The sequence below is a fragment of the Anopheles marshallii genome, chromosome 2 (genome assembly GCF_943734725.1).
Source record: "Anopheles marshallii chromosome 2, idAnoMarsDA_429_01, whole genome shotgun sequence".
Lineage (NCBI taxonomy): Eukaryota > Metazoa > Arthropoda > Insecta > Diptera > Culicidae > Anopheles > Anopheles marshallii.
Window position 1 is genome coordinate 76,967,672 of NC_071326.1, and position 14,433 is coordinate 76,982,104.

The following is a 14,433-nucleotide window of genomic DNA, read 5'->3' on the forward strand; positions in this document are numbered from 1 at the left end:
GGTTCCAACTAAATAGTTTGGAAATAACAAGAACATAAAACAACATTGAGCGGTTAATGTACGTACAGGGAAACGGGCGCACCTACCTCTAATCTCTATCCCGTAACGGTTTCCCTTTCCTTCTACCTCCTAAACGAGTCTTTTTCGAGCCTCCCCCCACCCCCTCCACAGACATATTGCTAAAGTCTAAACTTTCTTAACCTACGACGGAACATCGGGGTGTTCCATAGCGTTTTGGTATAGCCGTAAGCAGCGCGTATGCAGAATCCACTTTAGAAGCCAATCTTCTTAAAGACATAATTAAGCCGCCGCTTTATCGTTAATCCCTTCGATTTTCTCACCAAGTTTAGAAGCGTTAGCAGTATAAACAGGCCCACCATTGCGGCACTCTTCGATCCGGCCAGCCAGGACCAGAACCCTCCCGCGGATGCCACAGAATCGGTCCCGGTGCCCCCATTCCCATTACCGGCGCGGCTTTCAGCAGCATAATAGTCGACATCTTCTGTAGCCCCACCGGCCAGTGGGATTATTTTCACACCAACCGCCATCGGTGTGCCAGCGGTGGGCGATGCACCGGACGGGTTGTTAAACACGTTCGGTGGTGCATTTGGGGGGATTTTATCCGTTTTCTTATTGCGCCAGCCGGGCACGTCCGGTTCATCGTTAGCACCCAACACGGAACTTCCACCTGGAAATGAATGAAAGGGAATTAGTTTATTTGTGGAAAGCAATATTATGCAAGTTACAGGGTTAAGCTACATGTAATGCAATTAGTTTTGGGAACTGCAAAATTTTCAATCAGTAGATGTTCATTGAATTAAGTTATTAATAGAGATTATTTCAAATGAATCCCTATAACTAGTCATTGTAAAGTTGTAACATTTGGTCCAAATATTTTGATACGTATAAGAAGCAATATCTGAGCTCGAAATTATGCGATGTAATGAACTCTAAACACGAATGCAATGGATTTTTGTGCGCGAATTGTTGATATTAGATGATTAATTAATCTACAAAAATATGGAATTACATGTCCAGAGAATTATAGTTTGAATTGAGATGACATACAGCGGCGAGCAGAACAAATGCAAATTATACAATAGCATTAGTGCGAAATCTCTATCCTGCCGGCTTTTCCTGAATTCCTGAAACCTGAGCTTTATACCTAGAATATGATCGTTTAGATCGCCTTACTTATCTGTTACTGACGGGATCAAGTTTATAGATTTAGGATTGAGCGCTTTGCCTTTCTGGTAAAAACTTGTAAGTAATAATTTTCAGTTTCCTTTAAAAAAAAAGAATAAAAATCTTCAGCCCACACCTGAGTCCTACACTGATTGCACGATTCCCTTGGCAAACCCTGTATCAGCCATACCTTTCTGACTTTCCAACCTTCGACCGCGGCTACTGTAGACAAGCTCATTGCCTACGAGGGGCAACATTGGCTGTGGTGGTCCCTGTTTAAGCTGACGCTGTTGCACCACGAGTAGACGTTGCTGTTGCTGCTGATCCGGGCCTAGTAAGCGATCGTTCGGCCCGGTACCGATGTTCAGTGTGGACATGTTAAGCGTAACCGGATACTCCCAGTCAAGCCGCTGGCAGACGGGCAGTGGCCGCTTCTCGCCGGTGGTCGTGTGCGGCACGAGTACCTTCGAGTACAGGTGTAGATTATTGTTCGGCATGCGCTGAGGTAGCTTCAAATTATCTGTGGAGTGGTAAACGAATATTAATGGCGGGAAAACACAAAACACCGACTAAAAGACGTTGTCACCTTCAATCTGTTCCACCTGGCGACTAACGTTGAGATCTCGCAGCAAGCTCGTCACGTGTGCCGTCATCGTGTACTCGAGCAGGGAATCCAGCAGCCAAAAGCACGGCTTCTCCAGATGCGTCGAATCGAGACAGTTCGAATCACCGTACAGTGCGATCCGTCCACCAGCCAGCTCCGGACGGTGGGCCGTTCGCCCGGCCGTAGTAGCATTCTGATGCTTCGCCGCTTTCGTGCGTTCGCGCAACAACTGTCCAATGTCATCCCCATCGCGATCATCTTCCGGCAATGGTTCCTCCCCGGCGTCGACACGATTCGCTGCATCGTCCCGATTAAACTCGCCCCCATCGTTCGGTACCTCCTCGTCCTCTTCCACATCGCCACCGCCAGCAGCCGCGCTCAGCAGGATGCGCTTGTTAATGATCGCACCACGATCAATCTTGCCATTTTCCTCTTCCACATCCTCCATCATCTCGTCCGCCGAAACGAGCGGAGGACTTTCCGGATTCGGCGTAGCCGGTTGCGGCCGTGCGTAAACTCTGCGATCCGTTTGCAACATTCCCAGAATGGCGGTTCGAAGACGCACCTTCGAGCGTGATTCATCCGGTTGCGTAATAGCGAGCCCTTCGTCTAGAAGGTCGCGCTCGATCAAAATCGTACCCTCACCGATCGGAAAGCGTACAATGTTCGCCCCGGACGCATAATACATCCGATGATCGCGCATATCGAAATAACCATCAGCAACACGATCACCGAGCACGATGCCAAAATCACGCAACAGATCATTCAGCGCTGGCACATTGGCACCGCCCGTGTCTGGCATCCACCATTGGCGCGTGTTTTCGTCGTAGAATTTTATACGCCGCATTACGGACGTATTGTACCAGTCGGCGAACACGATCACGCTCAGCTGCCGGTCCAGCACGTCCTCCCGAAGTTTGGCTATTTCGGCCGGGAAAAATTCTTCCTCCGGATCGACCACAAGCAGCGTGCCGTAGTAGGACGCATTGAAACAGGTGTAGGGCGCTCCGAGCACCTCCACGTAGTAGCCCGCATTGCGCAGATGTGTGTACATGTCCTTGAAGTTGGTGTGGACGTGATCCGCTCGCCAGTCCAGTGGGTCGGACTTAATTTTGAGGTTATCGCGCGGAAGATACCCGGGTGGATACCGGAGGCTGTGATATTGATCCCAAAGGATGCGCTTCTGACGCGGTGGTTGCGGGATGATGCGTACCTTGATGGCAAAACTGACCGTACCGTTCCGCGGTTCCCGTTCGTTTGGTCCCTCAGCCGGGCTTTGCACCGTAAGGGTGATGTGGCCCTGGGCGATACCTTCAAATCCTCGACCCGCTTCATTCACACCTATATGTACCGCCATCCAACCGGACCAGGGCCACAGTTGCTCCGAGTAACTGATCGACACGTTCAGCAGCTCACCATGCTCGTTACTGTACGGATGCCAGGTCGGTCTATTAATCACACGCCCAATCACACCCATCCCATTCAAGATGGTAACGTTCGCAATCACTGGCATGGCGCTGTAATACAAACTCTGCGTCGTGTACGGCCACATGTAATCCTCCGTAAAGTCAAGATACGCCGGTGAAAGTGTGACCCGCGGCCGGTAAGCAGCCAGCGCTTTCATGCTGCGCAGTATGTTCAGCTTTCCGTGCCCTTGCTCGAACATGTTGTTATCCGTCAATCGTTGGGCGCCTTCGATCAGTGCCTGCTTCATGGAGGCAGGATTTAAATCCACTTCTGGTCGATCGAGCACACCGCTTGCGATGAGTGTTACCGCACCGGCCACCATGGGCGATGCGACGGACGTGCCGGAAAGGGACTTACAGCCACCGTTCAGATTGCTACCCTTCACCTGACTGCCGTACGTGACGATGTCCGGCTTGAGCCGACCGTACCCATACGGTAGCTCCCACGTGGTCATACCGCGCGAGCTAAACTTGGCAATATTGTCCGCATAATCCATCCCGCCGACACCGATCACGTCCATCTGATCCCCGGGATTGTTCAGTGTTCCGTACAGCGGTCCATCGTTACCGATCGCGGACACCATGATCACACGGTTTGCCGACAACTCCAGCACCTTATCCACGAACGGTTGATCGAGAAAATCTGGCCCTCCGATGCTAAGGTTCAGCACGTTAATTTTCTTCAGTATGGCGTAATTGAACGCATCCAGAAACCAGGACGTGTACGACACCTGATTATTGGTGAATACGCGAAAAATGTGCAACTCCGCGTCCGGTGCAAATCCAAGACATTCCTTCGACGAGGCGATTATACCGGCCACAAACGTACCATGACTAACGCCATCGTCTAGTGTTTTTTCGTTCGTCCAGTTCGTACGCTCCTTGATGCGCTTAAAGTGTGGATGGGATTTGGCCAGTCCTGTATCAAATACGGCCACCTTTACTCCCTGTCCGGTAATTCCCATCCCCCACAGTACGTCCGCCTTCAGTAGCGCCGTTATTTGGCGTGGAATTGCACGAAGTAATCGTCGATTTGAATGCCGGTTTGGGGATTGGGGAGGTGGTGGTGGTGGAGGTTGTGGAGCAGACGAGCCGGACGATTCATCTTCCGTTGTTAGGCGTCGCTTTTGAATAAACTCGATAAAATCTTCTGTTTCCGCATCATCTAGATCTAGTTCGGGCTCTGGTGGTTCTATCTCCTGCTCTGTTTCATCCTGATCGGTCACTTCATCGTTTGTATCGAGTTCCGATTGTCGCAGCGGTACGTACTTTAGCGCACGGTGTACCATCCGCTGTGGTGATATGCTTTTTATCGATGGATGCGTGCGCAGCAACGCTAACCCATCGTCGGCGTATTCGACCGCTTCCTCCAGCGTCAGCACGTCGAAATCGCTCGGGAAATCTTGGGCCGGATTATTGCGTGGCAAGATGCGCCATTTTTGCACCTAAAAAGAAAACAACCGGTAATTAAATTACGTTGGTACGGACAAGTAAACACGGCACGTCACCGGTTGCTTTGCTCACCTTCGAACCGTTCAGTGCAGCCTGGATGAAGCTTTCCCGCTGCTTTGGTTTGTAGTAACCATTGAACTGTACGATATACTCATTCTGGACGATTTTGGTGGAAAATTCTATAACTACACGGTGCGTCCTGGCAGATGGGGCGGACGCACGGTCGGTGCTATTACTATCACAGCATGATTTTGTGGTTTGTTCGAACGTGGCCGACCGATTGCCAGCATCCGACGATCCACGATCCGTCTGCACTGTTGTGGAATTATTGTAAGCTAACGTACTACCGCCGGGGACGTGATCAGACGTGAAGGATTGGCCGGTAGCATAGTGCGTCCCAGTAGCCTGCACGGTTTGATGGTGGCCGCCGGCGAAGCTATTATTAACACTAGATGACACATTTGTACAGATGGTTGTTGTCAACAGCAGCAGCAGAAATACCAGCGACAGTGCCCCATCGGTAAACAGCGGCGATCCGGTGGTTAGCAGCCTAACCAGCCGAAATCTCATCTTCTCCGCGATTGGAGCCAGCCGGTAAACAAATTTTCGAACACAATTCACCCCGGCAACCCCATTTGTGTGTATGTTGCGGTTACGTATTGTACCGCGACCGACACATTTAGCTTTGGTGGGTGGGGGTTTGTTTTTTCTTTCTCTTTTTCCTTGCCACGGGTATGATATTTCTGTCTAGCTAATTGTTTTTGCGTGACAAGGGGCTCGTGCTCTAGAAAGGTTAGCCAAGAAATTTTTACTTCCTTGGTTGTTTACCTACAAGGAAAATTCGTATTTTCTTGGGCCTTTTTTAACTCACGAGGTATTGGACACTACATTCTTCACCCTAAATGACACTTTCACTGCAACATAAATCTGGGGGAATTAACACACACTTTTGCTTCTTAGGATCTTCCCTCCCTCCAGATTGATAAGGAATTGTATTGGATTTATTTTTTCAGAGGAAAATATTATCACTCCACCACGCACTATGTGCGTGTACTTTTCTTTAAACTTTTCTTTCTACGTATCGCAGCAGGCTTGCCGTTTTTTTTGTTTTGCCTCATTTGGTACACATATTCTCCTCTACAGCAGTAAACGACTTTTTGCTTATTGTAATACACCGACACTATCGCTTTCGTGACACTTTTAACCGCAACACTATTAACGTTACCCGGAAAGGTTTTCTATCGAATATAGCGCGTTAATTACCTTTGCAGATTCCCGATATGGCCTTTTTCCGTGTTTCTTTTTCACGAAAACAAGCCAGACAGCCAGCAATAGGCAAGGGTTTAGGTGAGAAAGAGGAGTGCAGGACAAGAGGTAGGAATGAATGACAGTTGTATCGGAATGAATCTTGCAAACAAACTCAAATATTGAATAAAGAAAAAGCCACGCACCGTAGTTTTCATTAAGATTCTTTTAAATGTATCAGCCTTATGTAATGATACTTTTAGGGTTAAGTAAAGATGCATATTTTATTAAATATTTTGCAAAATAAATTCAATTCTGTTTGGATCGTTGGAACATTACAACAGTCCGCACGCAGAGCTACCACCATGACGGAAAATGTAAACGTCGATAGCGCTTGTTTTGCTGTCAAAAATCACCACCATCGCGGATCAAGCACGTGCGGTAAAATTAACGCCGGGTCGTATATTCTGACTGCTCTGCCTATTTTAACAATTTAACAATAAGCAATGGGTAAAGTGAAGGCCGAAAAGGTGGAAGCAACTGAAGATGCCGATGTTTCCGTTAAGGAGGAAGATACATACGATGATAAGATCCGCAATGCGAGCGCAATCGCACAGCCGATGGCGTCCAAGAAGCTGACCAAAAAGATACACAAACTGATCGAGAAAGGTGAGTGGTTTTGAAGGCGAAAGCTGTTTGGTCATGAGCTAAACCTTCCTTTGTACGTTCGCTTTGTAGCATCGAAACAGAAGAACTTTCTTCGCAATGGTCTGAAGGATGTACAAATTCGCCTGCGCAAAGGTGAAACTGGGTAAGTGTGTTTGGTACACGATGAGTGCCGATGGTACCGTATGACTATGGCTATATTAAAACGTTTCGTTTGTCGGTTCTTTCACAGACTGGTGGTGTTTGCTGGTGATGTGACACCGATCGAAATTATGTGCCACCTTCCGGCAGTATGCGAGGAGAAAAATATCCCCTACTGCTACATGCCCAGCCGTAAGGATCTTGGTGCAGCGATGGGTGTGAAGCGTGGAACAGTGGCAATGCTGATTCGCGAACATCCCGACTATCAGGAAACGTACGATAAGCTAAAGGTAGAACTTTCCACCCTTCCCATACCTTCATGAGCGAGCAGCCGGAACTAAATTGAGCCCCAAACTATTTTATAGCTTAAACTCAAATCCCTACTTGAGAGGATTGCGAAAAACTATCTTTTTTATCATCTCTTTTTATTTTATACTTGAGTTCAATGTATGAATTGTATTTGCGATGAAAAGCACACATAAAATGTTTTCGGTTACGGAAATCGAAGATGAAACAGAATGTTGTTGTTTACAGCGGAAACAGCCAGATTTATTATAAGTTGTGTTACTACTACTAAACACCAAACATTAGTCCACATAAATTTGTCTAATACAGAAAACGAATAAACCTTCCATAGAACTACTAATTTTTAATTTGTCTCATTTAATGACATTTTTAAATAACGAAGATTATGGATGAAATGTGAAACAAAAGAAGGAACAAGTTTTTAAGTAAATGTGTCGTTATTGAAACCACCGTAAGGAACACGTAAACAGTACGCATTGTATAATAGGAATTCAGTACAAACTTGCAGCTTAGTCCTAACATTCAAATATCGTTACACCGGCCCGTGTATAATGTGCTACGTGAGTTCCATTTTGTCATGATTGAATACGAAAGATGCCTCCTAATCAAACTCCCCTTTTTTGTCCCGTTCCCCGAATGTGTATAGAATATCCTTTTACCTATGTATATATGAGTACTATTTAAAGGACTAATGCTGCTAAGTAAGAAACACGGGTACGAAATATCATTCCCGGGGTTTTTTTGGTTTGCCTTTTGTGTATAAAACTTGCATTTAAATATCGCCTTAAAAGTGTTTGGTATGAACTATGATGCTTTGGTATGATGCCTCTTCTAATCGTCATTTCCCGCTAATAATGAACCTTATGGAATACTTTACCTTTTGCTGGTAGTGTGAATTAGTAAAACGTTAGTGTCCGTCTGTTTCGTCGCTAGCAAATGAGCGTGTTGAGTTAGTTAGGTGGATGTTCGTCAATAGATGAATCCTGCTCACGAATGTAGTTCATCAGTGGAATCATTCGGTCCTGTTGCATTGTGCCCGCCGTAGACTGGCGTAGGATGGCACTGGGAGGATTCTGCTGCGTCCAGATACCGTACAGCCCAGGTGGATTGTGAGATTCTTGTTGCTGCTATCGGTTGGGGCAAGGGTAAACGAAACAAATATTCTCATTAAGATGAATTAAACCAACTCTTTTTTCCACAGCGAGTCCACTCACCATCCCGGATGGTTCCTCGACAAACGGTGGTCCAATGTTGGGCGGTGCCATCATCATCATCGGTTGCATCCGGTGAATTGGTCGACAGGATAGCAACTGTATCGCTTCCACCAACCCATCCTGGCTGGTGATTGACGAATGCCAGGTAGAGTCAGGCGTTGTGCTTTGGCTGCGATCGCCCAGCGAAGATTTTGGCGTCGGTCCTGGACCGGACGCCGGCACGGCAAGTTTCGAGATCGGCATCAGCCGCGTTTGGTTCCAGTGCACGGTGGATTTATCCGCCTTCGCTTCCCAAGGCATCGACCAGCGGCGCATTTGACTTTCGGGGTCTAGTGCCGCCTCGGAATTAACTTCGCCCGCCGCTGCTTCCGACCATCGCCGCTGTCCGTTTAGTGTGAAGAGCGGAAAATTCAACGGCGATCGTGACCCTCGATAGAAGGGCGCTTTCATGCCCGATAGATGACCAGGGTTTGGGAGCGGCCCGCGTATATTATCCAAATATCCCTGTATTGGGCTCGGTCCGCGGATATCGTGCGGGGATGGACCTCGCGTTTGTTCGTACGCCGTCGTACCGTGTTCCGAGGACGAACCCTGCGTCGAGATCGATCCCGTTCGATCGTACAGTCGGGCATTTTCTTGCATTTTCATACCGAAGTGGGGCGACGGAGTTTGGGAGCGTTGGTCCGCTGCGCCACCGGTTCGGGCAATTGTTGCAGCGGCCGACATCGGATGCTGCATCATCGGGCAGTCGGGATCGTGTGGAAATCCTACCTGCGTTTGGCACTGGTAGCAGCACATCAGCTGTGCAAACGCATCACAGGAAGCGACGCAGAACTGATGCTGCAGATTAATCATTGTTTGTGCGTTATCTTGCAGGATAAGCTGATTGTATTCCTTGATATGTAGCAGTTCGCTTTCCTGCTCTACCATAGCGAGCGGTTGAGTCTTGAAATCCTGCAGCACGCTTACGATATGCGATTTAACCGTGCTCGTTGCCATGACGGACGCCCGAGCCAGTTCATCCCAGGCCGTAATAAACTGAAAGGCCATGTGTGATGGAATCTGAGAAGTTGTGAAGGGAAGTTGTGGTATTTGGGGGCCTGCCTGTTGCTGTTGAGACTGTGGCGGAGAAGGGCCACAGGAAGGATTGCTTCCCACGGATGATGGTCCACCACCACCTGTAGAACTTGGCTGTTCAAAATACGCCCAGGGTTCGAGAGCGGCAATGGTTTGCGCTAACCGGTAACCGGCCGCACACAAATTGTTCATAATCTGCAGATAGTTTAGCCATGCTCCCAAACACTCGCTGACGGCGGATTTGGCCGAACCCGAGCTGCTCGAACTTGTCGACGGTGAGATGGAGGAGTTGCTGTACGAAAGGGCACCCGAACCGAGGGAACTGCGTGGTGTGATTTGTGTTGGAGGTTGTTGTTGTTGTTGTTGTTGTTGTTGTTGCTGCTGCTGTTGCTGCTGCCCAGACAATGGGTCATCTAAATCGCTCATGTTGAATTATTTGCTCTTCCCTTACCACAAACTAAATCCACACGCACTAATGAGGACTTATTAATGTACGGGACACCTCCAACCGGACCAATAGGCCATTTTGATTACCGCTTTTCCCGGTGAAAAGCTTGAAATCCCAAAAAGGATTTCAGACACGACGAGATAACAGCAAAACGAATGTATAATGAAAATCTGATGAAAATTCCGACAGTATATTGACAGTTTGTTTACTTTTTAGATTGAAAAAAAACTGGCATTGCTGAACTGTAAATGGTTCGAAAAAAGAGGAATAATCTTAAGGCTAAAAATATTGTAAAATGTATCTTTATTACATTTCACTTAATGAAATATAGTTCAAGATGTTTCATAATGCAATTTTTGAATATTTTTTAGTGTTAATAATTTTGTGCGCCAACTTTAATACCTTCCCGCAGAGCCTTACAACAGTGCAGAAGATGAAAAAAAACATTAAATGACATTTTATCCGAAACATAAACAAACTTGCTGTGCAAATTCTTGATTTTCTGGTGTCGCCCCAGTGGAGTCGAGGGCAGGAAATGTGTACGTAAATCGTCACATTATTACATTTCTGGAACAAAAACGAGGTCCTCCATACAGTATTGAAGATGGACAAGTTGACTGCAATCAGCGCGGGTCTGTTTATGGCAGCGGATGTGTGTGCTATCGTTAGTCTAGCGATGCCCGATTGGATTGTGACCAGTGTGGGAGGTACAGTGATATACAGCAGACATTCAACAGAACCATTTTAATTATCTTTCTCCATTCCCTTGTAGGTGAAACACGCTTGGGATTGATGTGGACATGTATGACGCTTTATAACCGGCCCCAGGTGTGCTTTACACCGGAACTTCAACCGGAGTGGTTGTTTGCACTCATATGTATATTCGTGGGTTGCATTTGTATCACCACCACCATTATTCTGCTGGCATCCAGCAACTGGGATCGTAATGTGATTCCCTACGCACGGTGGGTTGGCTTTACTGCAAGTGAGTATGAGAAGCGGGAAATGCTTTCTGGAAATCAAACTTAAAACAATGCTCCTTTTGCAGTGGTGCTTTTTTGTCTAGCGGCAGTAATATTCCCGCTTGGCTTTCACATCGATGAAATAGGTGGCCAACCGTACCATTTGCCACACTCGCATCAGGTGGGCATATCGTACATCATGTTCGTGCTGGCCCTGTGGATCACGGTTATATCGGAGCTGTTTGCTGAGAAGGTGTGTCTTCCGCAGTTTTAATCCTACAAATAGCAAATAGCCAACCGGCTCGAGAGATAGAAGTCTCGAGCACATATCGATGTATCTCATTAGTATGCTGTATTAATATCCTCCATCCTATGTCCAGTGCTTGCATATTGAATCGATTTGATAATAATTCTTAATTTCCTAGTGATGGAATTGAACGATAGGTGTATAGGTTGAAAAATTAACCAACTTGTAAAATTGAATGACTGGATACTATTTAGTTAAGATAAGTTATAACGAGTTCGTACTGTATTAGTGAGAAATAAATTGTTTTACAACTTACATCCGTGTACGTGTGTTAGTAAGCGATGATGATAAACATAAACAAACCAGCATAAAACATCATCCCCCACCCATATGCACAGGCCAGCAGCATAGCACACTGGCGCAGACTGCTTCGATTTGACGTTTGCCACAGATTGTTTTGTTCATCTGCTCGGGTTCTAGTGTGTGCGTGCGTTAGACCGTAAAGACCGATCGGAAAACACATCTGCTTCATTCAGTTGTAGCGGAAACGGAAGTGGCTATGATCCAGAAAGGCAGACAGTGTGTTGCAGGCCGGGCTAGTGATTGTTAAGTTGTCTGTTAATGTTATTCAAACGCGCACACAACACGCCAACATGTGTTCAGTGTTTCAATGCTGTGGTGATACATTTCCGAGGCTTGCATTGATGGTGATGCTGCCACTGCTGACGACGACAATCGTTAGCTGCGATCAGATAGCGCTTACGGAGCAACTACCAACCGTAATGGTGGCGGTGTTGGTACGGAATAAAGCGCACACGTTGCCATACTTTTACACGTACTTGGAAGAACTCGATTATCCGAAAGATCGGATGGCGTTATGGTAGGCTGGCAAGCGACTGGTATGTTATTGATCGTTTATCAACTTGTTTTTTCTCGTATTTTGTAGGATTCGATCCGATCATAATGAGGATCGCAGCATTGAAATAACCAAAGCATGGCTGAAAAGAACCTCCGCACTGTATCATAGTGTAGATTTTAAGTACCGCACCGAACAAGGTAAGCGAGAAAGTGAGAAAACCAGTACTCACTGGAATGAGGAACGGTTCAGTGATGTGATCCGTTTAAAACAGGAAGCACTACAAACTGCGCGGACGATGTGGGCAGATTTTATATTCGTAAGTTACTTGGTGGATCAGTTTTGGTTCAAACAGGGAACTGTATTATCTGTTATCTCCTATTCCGCAGTTTCTCGATGCTGATGTATTTTTAACGAACAGCAACACACTAAACAAACTGATCGACCGGAAGCTGCCGATCGTGGCACCGATGCTGGTATCGGATGGATTATATTCGAACTTTTGGTGTGGTATGACATCGGATTACTACTACCAGCGGACAGATGATTATAAGAAGATTCTGAACTACGACCAAGTTGGTCAGTGGCCAGTGCCGATGGTCCATACAGCTGTGCTGGTTAACCTTAAGATTGCTCAAGCTCGCCAGCTAACGTTTGAACGGAAAAATCTTCCCTCCGGGCGGTACGATGGTCCGGTGGATGATATTATAATTTTTGCCATGTCCGCAAACTATTCAGGAATTCCGATGTACGTGTGTAACGAGCTACTGTACGGATACATTATGGTACCGCTGGAAGCGGGAGAAACTGTGCCCGGAAAGGATTTGGAACAGTTGACCAACGTGTTGAGTTACATCGTAAATGAGTATGGGGAGTTCAAGCTAAAGCAGGATTTGAGTAGATTCGTTCCCGATGTTCCCAAGTAATGCAACACATAAGTGCTATCGATTGACTGTAATTTAAGACAAATTTTCTTATTTTACAGAGATAAACTTTCACTTTCCCACATCTATATGATCAATCTGGATAGACGGATGGAGCGGCGAACGAAAATGATGAAACATTTCGCGCTGCTTGGACTAGATGTGGAACACTTTCCGGCCGTTGATGGCAAGCAGTTAAGCGATAAGAAAGTGCATGACATGGGAATACACTTCCTGCCCGGTTATGCCGATCCATTTCACAAACGGTTTGTTGTAATATCTTTCGTTGGGGTTTTCGTTTACTGATAATTTTTTCTCTTTTTCCAGACCGATGACCATGGGTGAAATTGGATGTTTTCTGAGCCACTACAACATCTGGGAGCGAATGGTTCGTCTGAACCAACAGGAGGTACTCGTACTGGAGGATGACATTCGATTTGAACCATTCTTCCGACGTCGCGCTTACAGTGTGCTGGCCGATGCTCGTCGCATCGGTGGTTGGGATTTGATCTATTTCGGTAGAAAACGGTTGCAGGAAGAGGATGAAAAATGGATCGAAGGATCGGAGAGTCTGGTAAAGGCAGGCTATTCCTACTGGACACTCGGGTACATCATTTCGCTTGAAGGTGCGAAGAAACTATTACGCGAACAACCACTAGGAAAACTGCTTCCAGTAGACGAGTATTTACCAATCATGTTCGATAATCATCCCAACAATAGCTGGGCGGCTCATTTCCGTGATCGTACGTTGAACGCGTGGAGTGCGGCACCGTTATTGCTTTATCCGACGCACTACACGGGAGATGAAGGATACATCTCCGACACGGAAGATTCAGCCCGGATCGATGGAACGTTACCGACGATCGGTACCAGCAAGAGTAGCCCTGGGATGGTTAACGATACACGCGACGGTGCACAAGTGCAACCTAGCGAACCAAAGAAAGGCGACAAGGAACAGTTACCGAATGCACCGTCATTGTTGGCCGATTCCGGCATCGGGCAGGGTGAGCATGATCTGGAGACGAAGAATAGACGCAGTGAGCTATAGCGTTTCTGCTGGCGCCCTACGCACAAGGTGATCGATCTGCGATTAACAGGTTCGATGTGTTCTTGTTAGCCATTTATACCAAAAAGATGGAACCAACCCGTACTCAAATCGTAGATGGATAGAATTGCGATAATACTAATGTGCCTTATAACGATATTAGGAAGATAGAACTGTTAGTTGCCATCAAGAAACTAGCCATAACATTGCCATTTCGTATCAGTTTCCCTTTTAGATGGAATTTGTTCTGAATACATTAAACAATTAATTTTAATAAACAATCATTCTTATCAGTAGAACCCTTTTGGGAGAAGTTTGATTTACGCTGTGTTGCAATACATTCGAATGTTTGATTTACTTTCTAATCCCGCGCTAAAGCTGCATCGTAATCTTGGCTTGTTGAAGGAATCCTCTAAACAGCGCACGGTCGCGCTTCGTCGTCTGCTGGTCTCCTGGAGCCTTGTGTAATTAATTAGCTTTACTATAGAGAGCTCATCGCATAGTTCATAGAGCTCGTCATTTTAGCATACAGAGCATCTTCCCCTTGACCGTGGCTAGGAGGGTTTCGCAAATAGTATACAGTGAGGCAGTATATC

At 46.6% G+C, this 14,433-nt stretch overlaps 5 protein-coding genes across 5 annotated transcripts; 3 read left to right on the forward strand and 2 right to left on the reverse strand.

Moving 5' to 3' along the window:
• Positions 1-272: 272 nt before the first annotated feature.
• On the reverse strand, positions 273-5,277 carry LOC128707245 (membrane-bound transcription factor site-1 protease). The gene is made up of 4 exons (XM_053802196.1): positions 4,780-5,277; positions 1,772-4,700; positions 1,376-1,705; positions 273-688 (listed from the first exon to the last, which is right to left on the reverse strand). Exons 1-4 carry the CDS (start codon positions 5,275-5,277, stop codon positions 273-275), a joined length of 4,173 nt encoding a protein of 1,390 aa, XP_053658171.1.
• Positions 5,278-6,458: 1,181 nt separating this feature from the next.
• On the forward strand, positions 6,459-7,082 carry LOC128707041 (H/ACA ribonucleoprotein complex subunit 2-like protein). Its single transcript, XM_053801987.1, has 3 exons — positions 6,459-6,621; positions 6,691-6,763; positions 6,851-7,082. Exons 1-3 carry the CDS (start codon positions 6,459-6,461, stop codon positions 7,080-7,082), a joined length of 468 nt encoding a protein of 155 aa, XP_053657962.1.
• A 933-nt stretch (positions 7,083-8,015) lies between these two features.
• Positions 8,016-9,782, reverse strand: LOC128708232 (uncharacterized). The gene is made up of 2 exons (XM_053803192.1): positions 8,280-9,782; positions 8,016-8,192 (listed from the first exon to the last, which is right to left on the reverse strand). The coding sequence occupies exons 1-2, from the start codon at positions 9,780-9,782 to the stop codon at positions 8,016-8,018; spliced, it is 1,680 nt and encodes a 559-aa protein (XP_053659167.1).
• A 626-nt stretch (positions 9,783-10,408) lies between these two features.
• LOC128706803 (uncharacterized protein C16orf52 homolog A) lies at positions 10,409-11,040 on the forward strand. The gene is made up of 3 exons (XM_053801745.1): positions 10,409-10,511; positions 10,577-10,789; positions 10,853-11,040. Exons 1-3 carry the CDS (start codon positions 10,409-10,411, stop codon positions 11,038-11,040), a joined length of 504 nt encoding a protein of 167 aa, XP_053657720.1.
• Positions 11,041-11,666: 626 nt separating this feature from the next.
• Positions 11,667-13,840, forward strand: LOC128707118 (glycosyltransferase 25 family member). The gene is made up of 5 exons (XM_053802065.1): positions 11,667-11,893; positions 11,960-12,188; positions 12,259-12,791; positions 12,855-13,058; positions 13,120-13,840. Exons 1-5 carry the CDS (start codon positions 11,667-11,669, stop codon positions 13,838-13,840), a joined length of 1,914 nt encoding a protein of 637 aa, XP_053658040.1.
• The last annotated feature ends 593 nt before the right edge of the window (positions 13,841-14,433 follow it).